Source organism: Pararge aegeria, chromosome 4 (assembly GCF_905163445.1).
Source record: "Pararge aegeria chromosome 4, ilParAegt1.1, whole genome shotgun sequence".
Classification (NCBI taxonomy): domain Eukaryota; kingdom Metazoa; phylum Arthropoda; class Insecta; order Lepidoptera; family Nymphalidae; genus Pararge; species Pararge aegeria.
In genome coordinates, this window is record NC_053183.1 from 8,826,052 (window position 1) to 8,846,707 (window position 20,656).

The 20,656-nt window shown below is 36.3% G+C and overlaps 2 protein-coding genes across 2 annotated transcripts in view; one reads left to right on the plus strand and one right to left on the minus strand.

Annotated features, from left to right (window-relative positions):
• LOC120637828 (AP-3 complex subunit mu-1) overlaps positions 1-8,729 on the minus strand; it is a 26,221-nt gene extending 17,492 nt beyond the window's left edge. Inside the window, exon 1 of the mRNA XM_039909856.1 lies at positions 8,699-8,729. Within this exon, the coding sequence (XP_039765790.1) occupies positions 8,699-8,727 (29 nt within the window). The 5' untranslated portion in view covers positions 8,728-8,729. The remainder of the gene's footprint in view (positions 1-8,698) is intronic.
• Positions 1-20,390, plus strand: part of LOC120637825 (mitochondrial-processing peptidase subunit alpha) — a 20,589-nt gene extending 199 nt beyond the window's left edge. The window contains exons 2-12 of the mRNA XM_039909852.1: positions 175-413; positions 1,211-1,290; positions 1,760-1,900; positions 2,929-3,066; positions 13,650-13,787; positions 15,545-15,682; positions 16,318-16,390; positions 17,033-17,165; positions 18,091-18,256; positions 19,199-19,331; positions 20,127-20,390. Of these exons, the coding sequence (XP_039765786.1) occupies positions 175-413; positions 1,211-1,290; positions 1,760-1,900; positions 2,929-3,066; positions 13,650-13,787; positions 15,545-15,682; positions 16,318-16,390; positions 17,033-17,165; positions 18,091-18,256; positions 19,199-19,331; positions 20,127-20,308 (1,561 nt within the window). The 3' untranslated portion in view covers positions 20,309-20,390. The remainder of the gene's footprint in view (positions 1-174; positions 414-1,210; positions 1,291-1,759; positions 1,901-2,928; positions 3,067-13,649; positions 13,788-15,544; positions 15,683-16,317; positions 16,391-17,032; positions 17,166-18,090; positions 18,257-19,198; positions 19,332-20,126) is intronic.
• Positions 20,391-20,656: the final 266 nt, after the last annotated feature.

Sequence of the window (20,656 nt, forward strand, 5' to 3'; positions counted from 1 at the left end):
CTTACATCTTACCATTTTTTTAACAAAATAATATTCAAGTAAGTACCTCTAGTATAATGAACTACTTTACTCTCGTTTTCGCTGTGGAAGATGGAATAGGTACCCAAGTAAAGGTTTGTTGAAATAAAGAAATCACAAGATGACAATCATAACATTATATTCAAAATATTTCAGACTGCCAACATTTAAATATGGGTCGAGGAGCTTTAGTCAGAATATTGATAGACCTCCACAACCATTGCCAAAACAAAGCGTTTCACCTTTACCACCTCTCTCAGAGCCAATGCAGAATCTCCCACCTGTACTGTATGCCTCTTCTAAATCAGAAAATTATGTTACGGAAGTGACTGTTCTGGAGAATGGTCTTAGAGTAGCATCTGAGAAGAAATTTGGCCAATTTTGTACAGCTGGTGGTAAGTCCATCTACGTTTTACTAGGTGACATATTATATTGATAAGAATATTGAACCAATGAGCTGGCTGGAATTGGATGTTGTAGACATTGGTGCCAATAGTACTGTTGTACACAAATCTTTATTCTTAACTAAATTGGCATGCATGTTGTAGATATTGGAGTTAATAGTTTTGTCAACACAACACCCCTATACCCTACATTGATATGCCTTGACATTGTAAATATTTGTGCCAAATGTTATGGCACAAGGCACAAGGCTCAATACTAAACTAAATTGACATGTCTTGATGTTGAAGATATTGGTATATCATGCATAGTTATTACCTCTAGATCAAGGGTGCACAATCATGCCGATTTTGGTGTACACAAATGTCTAAGCTGAACTAAATTGACAGGTCAAAGTAGTGGTGTTCTTTTCACAATATTTCCCATGGAAAGGGACAGCCCACAAATTAGGCATATCAATTTAGTTTAGTATGAACCCTTGTGTTAAAAGACCTATGTCTTTTAACACAAGGGTTCATACTAAACTAAACTAGGTTCTTTAGACATTTGTGTACACCAAAATCGGCATGATTGTGCACCCTTGATCTAGAGGTAATAACTATGCATTGCTATCTTACCCATCATAAACATTTTGTTGAAGCATGTGAGAGTACAACTAATGGAAGCTTTATATGTATGTCATATAATAATATGTTGTAAATCGTTCCAATTTCATTAAATCGCTATAAGATAAAATCATTTCTTCTTTTTTTTCTTTTTGATCTTGTTAAACTTTTTTTTTCTATTACAGTGGTTGTTGATTCTGGCCCAAGATATGAAGTGGCGTATCCAAATGGTATTTGTCATTTTCTTGAAAAATTAAGTTTTGGTGTAAGTACACTAATTTATTTATTAATAAAACCTTTTATAGTTTTTATTCAGTCTTAAGACAATGAAGATTAAACAAAAAGTGTTTTTACAGATGTAGATTTCAGTTCTGTGTTTGTGAGATACAAGTGTCTGTTTGCAATTGGTTTCTTCCCCCCCACCAGTTTTTGAAGTCCTGTGCCACTTTACTTCAGTATAGACAGATTGACATTTTTATATTACCCTCTCAACATCTTTATCTTTTGTTTTTTTTTTCCGTTCTGTGTTTGTAATATTTCTGCCTGATTCTGTGAGTTCTTTCAAGTCCCTCTATGGTATGCTATGAGCCCTCCTAAAACTCAAAAAAGTATTCAAATAGACTTAATGCTCACAATATGGTCTGTAGTGTAAAATAGTTACTAAGCTTGACATGCTGAAAGAGAAGTGTACAGATTCATATTATTTTTGTGTAATCCTAAGTGTTATTTTACAGGCAACCCACAAATTTCCAACTCGAGATGTAATGCTACGTGAATTGGAAAGACATGGGGGTATATGTGACTGTCAAGGCTCAAGAGATACCACTGTATATGCTACCAGTGCAGATTCCAGAGGTCTGGAAGCTGTAACTCAAGTAAGACTTTCAAAATTTTCCAAATTGTATTAGAGATAAAGATTGCCCCATAAATATGTACCTATACTAATTTTCAAACAATATTTTGAAGACTCATTTGTGTAGTTTGTTTAGTGAAAAAAATCTTTAATATTCATGAAATATATTTTACACAGATTGCTCAAATATTATTTCTGTAACAAGTCAAATAAGAAATAAATGATTATGGATACTGTGTTTTATAAAAAAAAAATAGGCTAACCAATCTCATCAACCAAATAAATAGCTCAATGAAGTATTCCCATTGTAATAGCTACTAATTGCAGATATTTTTAATTTACTGTTAAATTAATAAAAACATTGTAGTCTTTTTAATTGCAGAGGAATGTACTTCACATTCCTCATCATTCAAAAAGATCATCATCATTGTCAGCTAAATTAATGTTACTACATTGCACAAACTTTTCATAGGAAAAAGGGGTATATTATTGACTATTGTGGGGTGACTGGCTCAGGTCACACTCACATACAACCATAGTTTATTAGTTTGATTCCCGGGTTTGGTCAGTTATTTTTAGATATTCGCTTAGGAAATAGTGTATGCGTGAAGTTTTAGTAATAGTAGAGTGTTTGACAGACCTTGTCCGGGATGGTACTACTGCCATGCTTATTTCTGACGAAAAACAGCATTGTTGCAAAATTGTGTTCAATCAAAAGGGTGTGGTTGTGAGTGTAATTAGAAGCACATAACTTAACACGTACGCCTCAAGTTGATAGACACATGGCAGCATGTTGTGGGATAATTTGTTAGCATGCCCTGCTAACTGTTGTCTTGTTTGTGTTTGTTTGTTTATAAGTGATGGTTTTCAACTTACCATCAGGTGGGCCATCTTCTTACTCCGTCAAATATGGTGGGTCTAAATGTTAAGTGGTATGTATGACAACAGCTCATTGACCAGGATTAGAGCAGCTATATGAGAGGAGACCTGTGCCCAGCTTAGAGTGGTTAATAAGTATATGATGTAATGTATAACTATTGTTTCTTGAAGGTGTTAGCAGAAGTGACACTGAGGCCTCAGCTCTCTACAGAGGAAATTGAATCTGCCCGCCAAGCCGTTGCATTTGAACTAGAAACCCTTTCCATGAGACCCGAACAAGAGACTATATTGATGGATATGATACATTCGGTGAGTAAACCACTGAGATAATAAGGTCGCTGTCTATTTGTGTGTTTACATAAATACTATAAATTGACTTGTAAACTTTCTAGTTAAAACTCATAGAAAAATCATATTTATAATATTAAAGATTACATAAACGATAAAAATAAGTTACAACATATGATGAGGCTCTGGAAAAAATTTCTATGTTGGAGGGTGAACTAAGCAGTGCACATAAAACTATTAATGACCTTCAGGCTCAATTAAGTAGTGCTGAAATGGTATCCACAAATAATTTATATGATGAGCTGCTTGCTTCATCCTCTACTGAACCAATGTGCATCGATCTGACTTGTGACAGCCCTTATGTCCAAAAAATGAAGCCACAACATATTCATCCATATCTAAATAGTCACAATAAATTAAAAAAATATATAAAAATTGGTAAAATTATCAAAAAAACTCAAAATTTAATTAAAAACCAGCAAGCAAGTACCAAAAACCTGGCATTAAGGAAAGAAAGGGTATTATTATTGAATAAGTTAAAAAGCTATTGTTTCTCACTTCAAAAAACAACAGCAAAATATGATACAGATGTCCAAAACTTGAATGATCAAATTAAACAGTTGGAAGATTCCTTGACAACTGTCACTTCCAAATATGAGCTGTCACAAAAGCAGATCCATGAGCAAATCCAGGCAGCTGATGAGTTGTTAGCCCTAGGAACGTATAATATGGCTCGTTTTGAGTCTTTAACAAATAAATGTCAATGTACTCATGACATACCTATATCTAGTCAAGACTGTAGTAATATATTCACTGACAATTTGGATATTTGCCCAGAGAGGTCTGGAAATGCAACACATGTTCCTGTATCCTTAAATTCTACTTTATCCGCTAAACCTAAAAAACAAAGTATAGTAATATCTGACAAAATAGGTAGAGGTTTAGGTCCTATTATGAATTGTTACCTAAACCACTCAGTGACAAATATATGTTCACCGGGGGCTAGTTTTGATTGTGTCATTAATAGCCTAAATGAAAAAAATCTAGATAGGCATACAAATGTTGTCTTATTGTTAGGGGACAGTTTCAATGTCAAAAAGCATCAGATTATAAGATGCATTGAAAAATTACTGCTTTTAAATAACAAAACTAAATGTAAGTTTGTAATGTGTGCCTTTCCTTATTGTGGCACTCTAAACTCAAAACAAAATGAACATATTTATTCAATTCAATTCTTGTTTATGGCTTTTGTCTGTGCCAACTGGGCACAAGGTACTTCGCCAATGTCTTGTAGGTGAAGAAGGCACGAAGGAGATTGATCGGTGAAACTAATGAAAAGTTAATTTTGAATTTGTACCAAGAAATAGTTGTTATTAGCTAGTTAGCTCTTTAACCTAAGGCAGCACAGACAACACATGCATATATATCTAACACGGATATTTTTTGTACATTATACTTTAATTTTATTACTTACTATATATTTACATAAAAATCTACAATAAGGACTGAAAACAAACATTAAAAAACATTTAACACTCAAAGGACGGGGGACTTTGGGAGGAAGAACGTCATAGAGGGGATAGGTAAGTTTGGGACAGTTAAAAATAATATGAGTTATAGTGCCCTCATCCAAGCCACACTCACAGATGGAGTTGTCCCTTATCCGGAGTTTGGCCAGATGTACAGGTGTGCTAGCATGACCAAGACGCAATCGGGAAATTGTGGATGAAGTCCAGCGATTTGTACTTCGAGAGTGACAAAACCAGGGTTGTCTTGGTATGTTTTGTTGGATGGTAGCGTAAAACTTACCCTTAACCAATTTGGAATCATTCCAAAAAATTTTCCAGGCTGTTTCCATATATGTTTTGGCAAGAGTACATAGGTCCTGCGATGAATTTTTAAAATGATCTAGAGAACCTGACTCAACAGCTGTTTTGGCACATGAGTCAGCAGTCTCGTTTCCTGGAATACCTGAGTGGCTTGGAATCCAAACCAGTAAGATGAATAGTCCTTTTTGATTGCAAGAGAGCAGAGCCTTCCGGATTTTTAAGATAATGGGAAATCGTGATTTGCTGCGAAAGGGGTTTTCTTTAATAGACATTAAACAGCTTAAAGAGTCAGTCAGAATAACCGTCTGTTGTACGTTATGGGACAGTGCAAACAGGATTGCTTCCAAAAGAGCAATGGCCTCTCCGGTAAACACAGAAGACTCGGGAGGGCATTTAAATTTTAAAACAATTCTGTAAACAGGAACCCAACATGCAGCACCAACACAACCTTCTGGAGACAGCTTTGAAGCATCAGTATATATAATAAGATGATTTGACCAATTTTGACTAATATGCTTTTCTAGTTTGATATTGGTATCTGGGGATCCTTTACTCAGACCTAGATCTGTGATGATGGAAGGGTTGTATATTAATGCTTTAAATGGGGTTGAATATAGTGGGTTGATTGTGAAAGATGTCAGGGGATTAGGAAGGCTGGTATACTTTAGGAAACTATCTAGCAAGTAGGAAGACGAGTTACGGGAGCAAGGTGCGTGTGATAGTTGACTTAGTCGGTGCCAAAGAGGATGGGATGACAGCTGTAACATCTTGCTGATAAAGCGGTCACATAGATATTGTCGACGGATGGATAGAGGAGGGTCAACGCATTCTACCTGCAAAGCATTAGTGGGGGAGGATTTCATTGCACCTAGAATAATTCTAAGGCATCTATACTGAATTTTATTAAACTTTTCAGCAGCTGATTTATTAAAAGGCTCTAAAACAAACATACAGTAATCCAAGTGGCTACGTACTAAGGCATTATATAATAATTTTAAAGTATAGGGGTGAGCACCCCACCAAACTCCCGCTATTGCTCGTAGTACATTGATGCCTTTTTCACATTTTTTGATAATGTATTCAGAATGAGCAATTCCATTCAGTCGTGTGTCTAAATAAACACCTAAAAATTTAGCTTTAACTGCAAGATTGATTGCTTGACCTTCAAATGAGATGTTGAGGTTCGGGAGGTATCTCTTCCTTGTATATACCACTGCCTGACATTTGCCCACTGATAGGGACAAGCCATGGTCAGACAGCCACTGGCCTAGATAATACAAAGCAGAATTGATACGACAGGATACTTCCTCTATACTGCCTGAGCTGTGATAGAGGACAATATCATCAGCATATTGTAAAATGGTACAAAAACTAGAAACAGACAATTCGAGGTCGTGGGTATATATGCTATAGAGAAGAGGACTGAGAACAGAGCCTTGAGGGAGGCCTTTCCAGATTAATCTGGGGGGAAGAGAATTATTCTGATGCTTTACCAGAACATATCTGCAAAACAGCAGATTACATATGAAATGAACCATCCTCGAGGGAACACTCAGCTTAAGTAGTTTCTGCCTGAGCACCGGAAGTAGGACATTATCATATGCAGAAGCAATATCAAGAAAAGCACCCACAAGGTACTCTCCTTTTGTAAAGGCTAATCTTATATCTGTTGTTAATACACTGAGACTGTCTGTTGTACTCATACCCTTCCGAAACCCAAATTGGGAGGAGGGGAGAATATTTCTACTTTCCATTAACCATTCCAGTCGGTTTTTAAGGAGATGTTCTGTAACTTTAGCTAAAGTAGATGACAAAGCTATGGGTCTATATGAATTTGAATTAAGGGGATTTTTATAAGGTTTAAGGATAGGAATAACAATTTGAGATTTCCAGGAGTTTGGGATAGAACCAGTTTCCAAACATTTATTGATTATTTTAAGGTAATAAATTTTAGCTTTGTCATTTAAGTTAACCAGGAATGAATATGGAACGCCATCTTCCCCTGGAGCTGTATCTTTTAGACCATTGAGAGCAATTTGAAGCTCAGAAAAGGAAAAGGGGGCATCCATTTCATCCGTAGCTGGAGCTGGCGTAGTAGTTAGAAATGAGTCCACATAGGGAACATAAGGTGGAGCTAATTTGTCTGCAAAGTTGTTAAGCCAGTCAGAAGGATTATTTGAGGAAGGATCAACGTGGCTCAGGGAGCGACGGAATCTCCTCATATTTTCCCACACAATGGTGGAGGGTGAACGAGGGCTAAGCGATTCACAGAACTGCGTCCAACTTGCTCTTTTCTTTTTGACGACTAATCTTTTAATTTTAGCATCTAGTTTTTGGTAACTATTAAAGTTATCCTGAGTCATGCAGGCTGAGTATAATTCTTCTGCAGCAGATCTTTTACCAAATAAATCGCTGCATTCATCATCCCACCAAGGAGAGGAAAGCAGCGGATTTTTCACAGGGTGTTTTTTTGGAATATGGGAATCGGCCGAAGATATAAGAGATTTTAAAAAGAGATCATAGCATACCAGAATGTTTCCATCACTTTCCAAATCGGGCAGAGTGTCTACAATGCAATCAACTGATAGGGCATAATCTTCCCAATTTGCTTTTTTAAGTTTATACTTTAAAAGGGGATCATAGTTAGGGGTAGGTAAGGATTTATTATTTAATGTAACAATTATAGGAAAATGATCACTGCCACAGGTTGACTGTAGCACGTTCCAAGTCAGGCGCGATGCTAGGTTAGCCGAACATAGGGTGAGATCAACCGCTGATTTAGGGTTCTGATTGGGGTATACCCTTCGAGTAGGAGAACCGTCATTGAGGATGCAAAGACTGACATCATCAAGTAAATCAATCAGCAATGGAGAAAACCCGTCACTAGCATGGCACCCCCACATCGTGTGGTGGGTGTTAAAATCACCCATGGCTATGATAGGGCTGGGAAGGGACGACAAGATTGCTTGTAATTCGGGAATAATAGAAGATGAGGGATGAGGAATATACAGAGATACAAAAGATATGTCTAGGGTACGGACAGCAACAGCATTGATCTGTTGACTGTGGGAAGGAAGAGCGATTTGGGTGTAGGGGAGGGAGTGCCGTAGAAATACAGCACTGCCTGCATACCCATCACTCCTGTCATCCCTCAAACAGGAGAAGCCCGGCACCCGTAATCGTGAACCAGGCCTCAACCATGTCTCCGAGATGTCAAGAATGGTGGGATTATGAAGGTTAATCAGAGAGATTAACTCATGTTTCTTGGGACGTAAACTTTTACAGTTCCACTGTAGCAGGGTTATTGGGCCCATTTTGGAGTAGTTTAAAAAGTTGGCTTAAGTTTTTGGCAACGTTGGGCGGTAAGGGGATTTCACTACATGGAGCGACAATACTAAGTAGAAATTCGGAGATAAACTCAAGCATTTTACCTTGGGAGGGAGGGTTCTCAACATTGTTGTTGAGAGCGCATCCATTAGGAAGGGATGAGCAGTAATCACCGACAATAGTCTGAACAGCTTTTTTATCGTAGCCCTTTGCTAGAGGAGCTCGGGGACGAGGAGAGCGGAAAACTGTTTGCCGGTAGGAGGTTTTGGTGGAAGTTACATTAGTAGGAGTAAACATTTCTTTTGTTATCTCAGCATAGGACCTGCGGACAGGAGGAAACTGAGATGATGCTTCAATGTAAGATTTATTATTCTGAGACATGACCATTTTAATAGATTGCTGCCTGGAGAATTCTGGGCAGTCTTTATCAGTAGCAAAATGACTACCAGAGCAGTGTAAACATGTAGATAATTCCTTGATGACCAAACATGAGTCACCTGTATGGGGCTGAGCACATCTGTAGCATCTGGGCTTAGATCTGCAGATTGTTTTAATGTGGCCAAAACGGCAGCAGTTCTGGCACTGTATTGTTGGAAGTTTATATGTTTCAACTGGCAGTGAGGTGTGGTATGAATATACCTTAGCAGGAAGCATTTGCCCCCTGAAGGTTAGGACAACAGATTGGGTAGGCACCCAAGTGATGACACCCTCTGTGACAGATTTTCTGTTCAGTCGCCTTGATTTCAGAACCTCACCACAGCCAGGCGGGAGCTCTAGCGAATCAACAAGCTCGTCCATCGACCAGTCCACGGGAACTCCTTTCACCAGCCCCATTCTGGTTATGTTGTATGTGGGAATTATAGCTCTATATTTGCATAACTTCAAAACTGGACTAACAAGAAAGTTGTTGGCAGCTTGGGCAGAAGTAAACTCTACAGTAATTTTGTTGCGGCCTATATTTTTGACGCCGTCGTGGATAATTGAACCAATTTTGTGTTTGTGCAAGAATTGACCGAAATTTATAGCCCGTAATGACGCTCCAGAGGATGGGTCCTCCACTTCCCGTGAGACTTGGACGATAAAAGGCCCATTATCATCGTCAGAGTATGACTTGGCGCCTTCGGTGAAGGAAGGATGTATGTAAAGGCTTTGAACGGATGGGTTTACCTGAGTAGGATCAGTTATAGTTTTTTTGGCCGTATATACGTTGGTATCCTCTCCTTGTCGTTTGCGAGACGAGGCTGATGCCCCCGGGTCGGGCGGCTCAGGAGGTGTATCTAGATCCATTTTACTGGAAACACTATAACTACAGACACATAATAAATATTTAACCAACACTAAATACGGTTAGATTTATACGAATATCACCAATGACAACTATTTCTGCTGCTGTGTAAATTCACATAAAACACCGAAATTACACCGGAATCTCACTAACACGTGTGCACAAATTGACAGGCCAAGTTACAGTTCAATATAAACAACACCAAATCCTTTTCAAGACGAGTTTACAATAAAATCAAAGAAAAATTTGAAAAAACCGCGTCCGCCATGTACGAAGTTTCCCGCCGAACCCCAACATATTTATAAATTAAACTTATTAATCTATAATTTGACATACCGTCATAGCGACGCAATTTTTTATTTTGACATTAATAAATTCACGTCATCATTTGTAATGACAAGAGATAAATTGTATCTGCCTAAAAAGTGTAAGCAGCAGATAGCGTTTTTACTAGCTTATAATTTAAATGATACTGTTACAACTGTTGTAACAAAGTCTATTGACACTTTTACAAATTGTACTTCAAGTACTTCTATTTCTATTACTGACCCTAGTACTTGCGCTAGTACTATTAAGAAATTTAATAATGATTTAAACTAGTTAATAAGACAACGGAGGAGCTCTGCCATATGAACATTGTACACCAAAATATACAGAGCTTCACCGGCAAAGAATTAGAAATAGAGCTGTTTGTGGAGAAACTCAATGTACATATTTTGTGTATAACTGAGCACTGGCTCACTGGTACACAAGTAGCAGTAAACATCGATAACTTTATATTGTCAAGTGCGTTCTTCAGAAGGACTGCAATTCACGGTGGATCTTTAATTTTTGTACGTAATAATATAATTTGTAAAGAACGAAAAGACATAGTTGGTCTTTCTGTTGAACGCATTGCAGAACTGTCTTGTGTGGAGCTGGAGCGATTTATAATAGTGAGTGTATACCGACCCCCTTCAGGTGATTTTAGCGATTTCGAGAATGTCATGGAGGATGTACTAAAGCGTTTGTGTCTTTCTACTAAAAAAGTAATTGTATGTGGCGATTTCAATGTCGACATTTTACTAGAAAATGCAACAACTGCTAGATTGCTTAACTTATTTAAATGTTTTAATTTGTGTCACACTTTTAGTGAACCTACTAGAGTAACTGCAACTTCAGCATCCTGCTTAGATAATATTTTTTTCAATTGTGACATTTTAGATAAAAGAATAATTAATAATTTAAGGTCAGATCATTGTGGTCAACTTATTACTGTTTTAAATACTATCAATAAAAGCAGACAGATTATAAAGTGTAGGCCAATAACTAAGACTAAATTAATGCGATTCAAACGTGAAATTACTGCGAAAATCCCTGGTATTGCGTGCGAACATTTTCATCCGGACAGTCTTTATAGTGCACTATTTAATACTATAAACAACGAATTTAATAGAGTATTCAACTTTAAGCACATCAATGTCAGTAATAAATTAAAATTTAGTGACTGGGCTACTGTAGGTATATATAAAAGTAGGGAGAAGTTGTATGAGCTGTATGATGAAAAACAATTTAATCATACTCCAACTTTCGTAGAACACGTAAAAAAATACTCTAAAATATTTAAGAATGTTTGCACTAATGCGAAATCGCTACACATTAAATATAGTATAATGAAATCTGATAACAAAATACAAACAACCTGGAAAATAGTTAATTACGAGTCAGGAAAAACTAAATCTCGTGATGTGGATTTTGAACTTATTGTTGATAACAATAAAGTGACGTCTGACAGGGAGGTTGCTAATACTTTCGAAAACTTCTTTCAGAATGTTCCCATTTTGTTAACAGATTCTCTAAGCTCTTCACCAATAGCAGCTCAGCGTATATTGAGAGATAATGTTAAAGAGTGCAATGTTTTATTTAATTTTAAACATATATCTGCAATAGATATTGTAAAGAATTTCAGGTTATTAAAGTTGAAAAAAACCGGTGATCTGTGGGGTATGTCGGTGATGGTCATTTCTAACATTATTGACGTTATTGCCCCTTATCTAGCTGTAATTTTTAATGAATGTGTTGATATGGGTATTTTTCCGAACCTAATGAAATGTAGTAAATTAATACCCCTTTTTAAATCCGGTCATAAAAATGACCTTAACAATTACAGGCCTATTTCAATCTTGCCAACTCTTAGTAAGGTCTTTGAAAAAATTATACTTTATCAACTTTTAAATCATTTTAATGTAAATAACTTACTTCATCCGGAGCAGTACGGCTTCACTAAAGGTCGTAGTACAACGGATGCAGGCGCAAGACTCATAAAGCATATTTACGATGCCTGGGAACGTTCGCAGAATGCCATTGGTGTTTTCTGTGATCTGTCCAAAGCATTCGATTGCGTTGAACACAAAACGTTGTTATTAAAACTAAGCCACTATGGCATCAAAAACGTTGCACTCAATTTAATTGCCTCTTATCTAAGTGATAGAGTTCAAAGGGTATGCGTAAAAGACATAAAGTCTAAGGGATCATCTGCCTTAATGGGTGTCCCACAAGGCTCAATTTTGGGTCCCTTATTGTTTCTGGTGTATATAAATGATCTGCCACACCATGTCAGGGGCACTTGTGAGATTGTACTGTTCGCAGATGATACATCTCTCATTTTTAAGACTGATAGAAACAAAGATAATTTTGACGACGTAAACCGTGCTTTGTCACATGTGTCAGACTGGTTTACTGTTAATAACTTACTTTTAAATGCAAAAAAAACTAAGTGTTTGGAATTTGTTTTGCCTAACGTAAAAAAAATTGATAAAAACATCATAATAAATGGAGAAACACTTGAAATAGAAAACTCCACTGTTTTTCTAGGAGTGACCCTAGATTGTAAGCTACAGTGGGGTACCCATATAGAAAGCCTAGCGAGTAAACTCAGCTCAGCTGCATATGCAATCAGGAAAATTAGACAGCTTACCGATGTTGAAACAGCTAGGCTTGTTTATTTCGCATACTTTCACAGTATTATGTCCTATGGGATCTTGCTGTGGGGAAAAGCTGCAGATATTGAAAGTATATTTATACTACAGAAAAGAGCCGTACGATCAATATATAAACTTGGATCACGCGAATCGCTTCGTGAAAAATTTAAACAAATAGGTATTCTTACAGTAGCTTCGCAATACATTAATAGTAATATAGTCTTTGTGAGGCAAAATATTAATCTTTATAAATCAAAAGCTGAAATTAACAATCGACTTACCAGAAACGGTCATAAATTAGTGATATCTGCATATCGTCTGCGAAAGGTGCAGAACTCCTTTGTGGGGTTGAGTATACGCTTTTACAACATGATTCCTAAGGAAATTCTTGACCTACCAATGCATACATTTAAAAAATGTGTAAAAACGCATCTAGTACAGCGAGGTTACTATACATTTGATGAATTCCTCAATGACAAGGTAGAATGGAAGCAGCCAGCCTCGCTCTCATCTCCCGCAAGATAGCAAAATGATTGTAAATGTTGATGTTGGAAAAGAGCAACTACTGAGTTTCTTGCCGGCTCTTCTCGGTAGAATCTGCTTTCCGAACCGGTGGTAGAGTCACACAAACATGCATACTTGACGTTTCAAAAGTGCTTATAAAGTAGGCCTACTTGAAATAAATGAATTTGAATTTGAATTTGAATTTAAGTTCAGGTGTGAAACCTTAATAGCTAAGTATAAATTGACTGTGAGATGGTGATAACAAAACTAAGTTGGTTGTGGCTTAGGGTATCTTCTTAGCTATAGATTTAAGTTAACAAATTTTGTTACCCCCTTAACCTCATAATAATGGGAAATTATATGTATATTAACACTTCATTAGTGCTTTTGATAAGCCTACATACTTTTTTAAATTTTACTTGTATCACAGTTTCATTACTTATATCTGCAGCTAAAATATATTATTTTTATTTTCCTGCGCATTTGGAATCCTCGCAGCTCTTGTTTAAGATTACGAAAGTAGTTATCTTATTCGTTCCAGTATATTGTGTGAAAGACATAGGTGGCTATAAATCTAATCTTTAATGGCGCTGGTTATTCGTCATAAGTGTTAATAAACGTTATACTTTATTAATAGCAAAATGACCATTCACCAACGTTGCGTAAAATCTTGGATTTAAATATATAATTTTCTTACAGGCTGCTTATAAAGGAAATACACTTGGTTTGCCGAAAATTTGTCCCACAGAAAATGTATACAATATAGATAGAGGAATTATACTCAACTATTTGAAGAATCATTACACACCTGACCGAATGGTTGTCGCTGCTGTTGGGGTATAGTATTTTTTTTTAATTCAATTAGTACGGTTAACACCAATTACACTTATTAAATACATAGTAGATTAAATTACACAGACTGAAACGAGAACAAATAAAACAAAGAACATAGATATAACACGGTCATTTAAATAACTTTACAATAGTTATACCTACTAGTAACTGCTATCTTACACAATCTGGACTGTAACAATATAAATATTAGAAGCAAAAATAAACTCGTTGTGCAGTTTACTAGGCTACACAAAATTGTAAATTCATTCAAGGGCAATTGTATATTATTTTATAACAAATTACCAAAAGAAATCTTTGAGATGTCTCTCAATAAGTTCAAAGTTTATATAAAACGTAAGCTTACAGAAAAATCGTATTATAATATTAAGGATTACTTAAACGATTAAAAGCTTGGGTGTGAATTGCTCTAGCTTCATAGCTGAATATAAATTTACTGTGAGATGGTGAATTGGTGATAACAATAAAAAAAAATACTTGGCTAAGTTTGTTGTGGGCTCTTCTTAGACCAGGGCGCGTTTGGAACCCTCGTAGCTTTAGGTTTAAGTTTGCGAACGAAGTTATCACCATCCCCTTACAATTATGTAAACATTTATGTATGAACGCTTCATAAGTGCCTGTGATGCCTACATGAATAAAGTAATTTTGAATTTGAATCAAGTTAAGACAAAAACATTCAGTTTAAAATATTTGATATTTCCTTCAAGTTTAGATAACATCTAGCTATCGCATTATAAAATATTTCTCACTACAAATCAAATAATTTAATATAAAAAAGTGGCCAAGTGCCTTGAAAAACCTTGGATGGAATCGTGTATTATGAATAGCGATATGAATAACTTTTGATTAGTTTCCCATACAAATTTTCTTCCTCTATTCTACAACTTATTCCTGCCTGCACTATTAATGAGTTTGTTTGGCTCCTAACGGTTGTAGCTATGACATTTTTCGAGTATTGGGTCATTAACAATTAATTCGAGAAATCTTAGCGCGTATCACGACTATAGGGGCGGAATTTATATATCCTGAAACATGAATTTTATTATTTTAAACTGCCAACCCAAATATCAAGAGGTATGCAACAATAACATTATAGCAATGACAATCATACAAACTTACAACCCCTATGGGGTTGGTTACCTCAATCCCCTTAGGGATAAAAATTGAGATAGCCTGATAGCCTTCCTCAAAAATTGTGCTATTAAATGCAAAACAGATTTTTTTTCCTGCCTGGTAGTTCCATAGAAGCAATGACTTTCATACAAACTTACAACACCTATTTAATCCCCTCAGGGATAAAAATTGAGATAGCCTGATAGCCTTCCTCAAAAATTGGGCTATTAAATGCAAAACAGTTTTTTTTATCTGCCTGATAGTTCCATAGAAGCAATGACTTTCCATACAAATTTACAGCACCTTTTCAATCCCCTGAAGGATAAAAATTAAAAAAAACCTGATAGCATTCCTAAAAAATTGTGCTATTAAATGCATAACAGTTTTTTTTATTCACCTGGTAGTTACGTAGAAGCAATGACTTTCATACCAACTTAAAACCTATTTAATCCCTATAGGGATACAAATTGAAAAAACCTGAAAGCCTTGCTAAAGAATTGGGCTATTAAATGCAAAACAGTTTTTTTGTCCGCCTGCTGGTTCCATAGATTTGCGTGCTTCAAAAAAAATTAGCTGTTATTTTAAACAAAGTGTTATGGTTCAATTAAGATGTAGCTTATATTTTTCAGGTTGACCACGAACCCTTTGTGGAGTACGTTCAGAAATATTTTGTTGATATGAAGCCTGCCTGGCAACACGAAGATAGTGCGATATTCACACCTTTGACTGATAAATCCATTGCACAATACACCGGTGGAATAGAACAGGTGACACTTTTCTGTTTATTATTCTTCATAACGACCAGTCGAAACTCGGCTATAGAATATTTCGGAATAGATAGGTACTGCAATTATGTGTTATCTTATTATGGATATGCCATTAAATAAAACTAGGTTAGTAATAGTAAATTTTAGGAATAGAATATTATGGAATAAATAAAAGAACAATGATTAGTACCTGAACTACAGTAACCAAACCTGCAACATTGCTAGAAATGATAATAGAAATGGACAAAATATTCGTATGCAACGGTCGATTGACGAAGTGGACCCTGCTGTGGGCTCGATTCTCACAACTAAAAAATGTTAGTGTGATGTACATTAATGTTTTTTAATGTTTTTATCTGTATTTATGTATATTATTCATAATACATAATCAGCTATCCTAGTACGCATAACACAAGCTACGTAAGGTGGTGATGGTTAGGTGAATGTGAATTGTCGAAATATATTTATGTATTTATACATATATAAGGCTTATCCATGCTAATCCTACTGTTTTTTAGAACCAAATTACTTTGGTAAATCTTCTTTGTATTGTATAGTATGGCTGGTTTCGTATCATTTAATATGATATAAATAATTGATACTACATAATAATAATTATAGTTTTATTTTTTTAGGAAGAATGTGAAATACCGCTTTACCCAGGATCTGATCTACCCGAATTATCGCACGTAGTTATAGGATTAGAAAGTAAGTATTTTAAACTAAGATTTTCGTGGTTAATCTAGATTTCTTAAATATAGTTCAACGGGTACATACCACGATAATATTTTGGATTTGTCAATATTTCGACCTAGAGTCCCGTCGTGACCACGATCCATGCAACTGGGTCGAAATATCGACCAATCCAAAATATTATCGTGGTATGTACCCGTTGAACTTTTTTTAAGAAAAGTAAGTATTGTTAAAATATTATGTATATTCGTAGATTAATGACGACCCTGTGAGCGCTGTGGTTTTAAGTTTGAGGTCCCGGTTTCGATTACCTGCGATTTGGCTTCAGCCGTGGCTAGTTACCATAGTGACAAAGAATACGCGATTTATTTTAGTAAAAGCTATCGGAGTGGTTTAGGAAAACGCGTTGGAATGTTATCGTAAAAAGAAAAAAAAAATGCTTTGTGGTTTTATTTACGACTAGTTAAGACTAGTAATCAATATTGTTGAGGGTTTAATTATAAATGTAAAATTTAACAATCGAAAATTAAGTGATTTTTGCCCCGACCCCCCCTCTCTCCAACGTAAAATAAGAGAGAGATTTGTTTCGACGTATAGAGTATGGCAATGAAGGATTTTATTACTATTTAATAATATTAAATGTTGTTTGTTGATCAGGCTGTTCTCACGGCGACCCTGACTTTGTGGCGACGTGCGTGCTCAACATGATGATGGGCGGCGGCGGTTCGTTCTCAGCCGGCGGGCCCGGGAAGGGCATGTACACGAGACTCTACACCAACGTGCTTAACAGGTAACACATATATTATGAAAATTAAGCTTAATTTGCTATACTTCGCGAAAAGCAGGAGAATCTATAAGATGTAATTTATGATTTCCTCAATCTTTCTACTCCACAACAAACAGATCGTCGGCAATATGCCCTAGTCGCACGGTTTGCTCCGAAACCAGAGCATCCACAAGACAACAATAACAAATAATTGTTTCTTAACAATTATTCATTGTAAAGTCAACCTCTCCGGTTGCGGAGCGAAACGTGCGAAGGGGGTACATTGCCGAAGATCTGTTTGGATTAATTCTTCATTATAGGACTAGCTGTTCCCCATGGTCTTCGTCTGCGTTTTTATACGGTTTTTATAAATCCCGTGAAAAATGTTACTTTTCATTCTTGCAAAAAAGTTATCTAATTTTTTATAATATAGACTAGTTAACTTAAAATTAACGTTTAACTGCATTCCCACCTGATGGTAAGTGATGATGCCTAAGATGGGGCGCGCTTGCCTAGAAGATGCCTCTTCACTCTCGATTCGAAAGTACCCAGATTATAGGTATCGGGCGTAAAGCAAGGACAAACAAGACACTTTCGGATTTATAATATAAGTAAGTGTATAAGAACAAAACATTATTTAACTTTAACTAATATATAACCTAATTTAAATGTCTTAAATACACAACTGATGGTGAGCAAGACAAAAGGTCAGAAAAGTCCCCAGTTTGTATTCACAAACAAGCACAAAGATTCTTATTTCAAAAATAATACTAACAAATAAATACACAAAAAGGGCACCAGACAAAAGGTTTGAAAGTTTAAGTCCTCACTTTGTTTTCACGCTCAAACCTTACCTTTATCTTTATATAAAATACTAAACTACTATAAAATAGCGCTATGAGATTCGGCAGATAATATGGTCATTACATCACACTAACTGTTATTGCAGGTACCACTGGATGTTCAACGCGACGGCGTACAACCACGCGTACGGCGACACGGGACTGTTCTGCGTGCACTCTGCCGCGCCGCCCGCACGCCTGCAAGACACCGCGCTGGTAATCGCGCGCGAACTAGCCAACATGGCGGGCAACGTGGGCGAGACAGAACTGAGGGTAGGTTATCTACTGCAACAACGCGACGGCATACAACAACTCGTACGGCGACACGGGACTGTTCTGCGTGCACGCGGACGCGCCGCACGCACGCCTGCATGACTCCGCCTACATCGCGCGCGAACCAACCAACATGGCGGGCAACGTGGTTAAGATAGAAGTGAGAGTAGGTTATCTACTACCAGAACGTGACGGCGTTCAACCACGCGTACGGCAACACGGGGCTGTTCTGCGTGCACTCAGCCGCGCCGCACGCACGACACCGCATTGGACATAGCGCGTGAACTGGCCAACAAGGCCAGCAACGTGTAAGACCGAATAGTTGAAGATACGTTCTTTAGGTATTGCTGCAACGTGACGGCCTGTAACCATGCGTATGCGCCTGTACGACTGCACCACACCAATAAAGACATAGTGCGTGAACTGGCCAAAATGGCGGACTTCAATCACGCTTACTGTGACAGGACTATTTTGCATGGGTTTGCATTGTAAACCGAGCAACAAGTTTGAGAACATTTATTTATTCATAAGACACACCAGCAATTAATTGTAACTACGTTCATGAAAAAAAAAATATATGTGCTAGAATTACAAATTCTGTCTAGTACCATTACAGTAATCAATTATAGGTGTATACAGCATTATCGTTGTTATCTCCGGTCACAATTTAAAAAAAAAAAAATTTAAAACTTAAATAAGTATTTAACTATAGATTATTAAAAATAATAATATAAATATGAATTAAGCTATTAAACAGATTGATTAGGAATATTAAATTAAAATTTATAATTAATTAAATAAATATTTAATTTACATACAATTAGAAAACATGCTTACTAGTGATTACAAGCAATTAATTGACAGACTTATCCAAATCAAATTGAGCGTTGTGCTCCGATTTTTTTATCACGTATTATCTTATTTCACGTTTTATACTTCCAGAGAGCAAAAACCCAGCTTCAGTCAATGTTGCTAATGAACCTAGAGGCCAGGCCCGTCGTGTTCGAAGACGTCGGCCGGCAAGTGTTGGCGACTGGCAAGAGGAAATCACCGTCTTTCTTTATTAAAGAAATTGGTTAGTTTTATTCTAAAACTTCATTATCATATGTTGCATGTTCTTATTGACTAATAGGGCAGTGAGGCACATCAGGATGCATTGGTATGAATAGTTTAAGAATGCGAACACCAATCTTAATTATGTCGACAGCATGTTTCTTATCAAATATTTTGACGTGACAACGTCTTATAAATTGGTTTGCCGGGTGACACTTCAAGAAACTGCGTTACGCTCCGCTCACGTTATGCGCTCACAATGAGAGCGAGTGAGAGGCACGCGCCCGCCTAAGAGCGAGAGAGACAGACATAAAAAGTGAAAGGCACGCGTCCCTTTGTAGTAAACGCTGTTTCATTGTACGCAAATGTATTGCAAGTTATTGTATGTATATTTGTATATAAATACGTATGTATGTGTAAATGTAAAAATAAAATTTTGTTAATATGAAATTCAGTGCGAGATTCTTTGTATAAATTAATGTTTTAAATATAATTCTTTGTATAAATAAATGTTTTAAATTGTTACTATTATTTTTACAGGCAACCAATTTTTTATTACTAGTCAAATAAATTTTGTGGTTGGTGGTTTTTTGGTTTTTGAAATAGATATCTATAAAAATAAAATTTTATAACTATTTCTGTTAGTTTTTGTACTGGCTGCTTGTTTATTAATGATAATCGTCGACTTGGCATGACATTTTGTGGCGTTTAAGTTCGTAAGGTTTCTTATAAGAAACACTACAATTCCAATATTCGTTATTGATATTGTAATTTTCATAGAGTGCGTCTAATAGATTTTTTTTAAATTTATTTACAGAAAAAGTCACAGCCGATGATATAATCCGGGTAGCACGTCGCATGCTCAGTAAGAAACCGGCCGTTGCCGCCCGTGGAAAACTCGCGCACCTTCCAAGCTTCGAAGACATCCAGGCGAACATGTCGCTCAACAAAAGTGACGCTTCACCGCAGGGCAGACGGCTTAATCTCTTCAGAGTTTAGATATACTACCTAGCATTATTGTATCGTTTATTAATATTACGAAGTTATTTAATAAAATTTATGTTAGTTCCAAATTTTTCAACTGTGGTTTTAATTAAACATACTAATTTCAGCCAAAATTAAGTCATTTTTGCGATGTAGTAGTTGTAATAGTTAAAAATTGAATCTGATACTTTGTGATTTAATCGTAGTCTACGTTTACGTCTGTTGTATACGAAACTAAAGTGAGGAGTATATATAGTGGTATCCTTTTTCAATTTGATTCTGTTTAAAATTTTATGACCACCTTGTGTTTTTTTACATTCGATTGAGGAATTTGAAATGGTTGATAGAAATGAAATGGTCAGC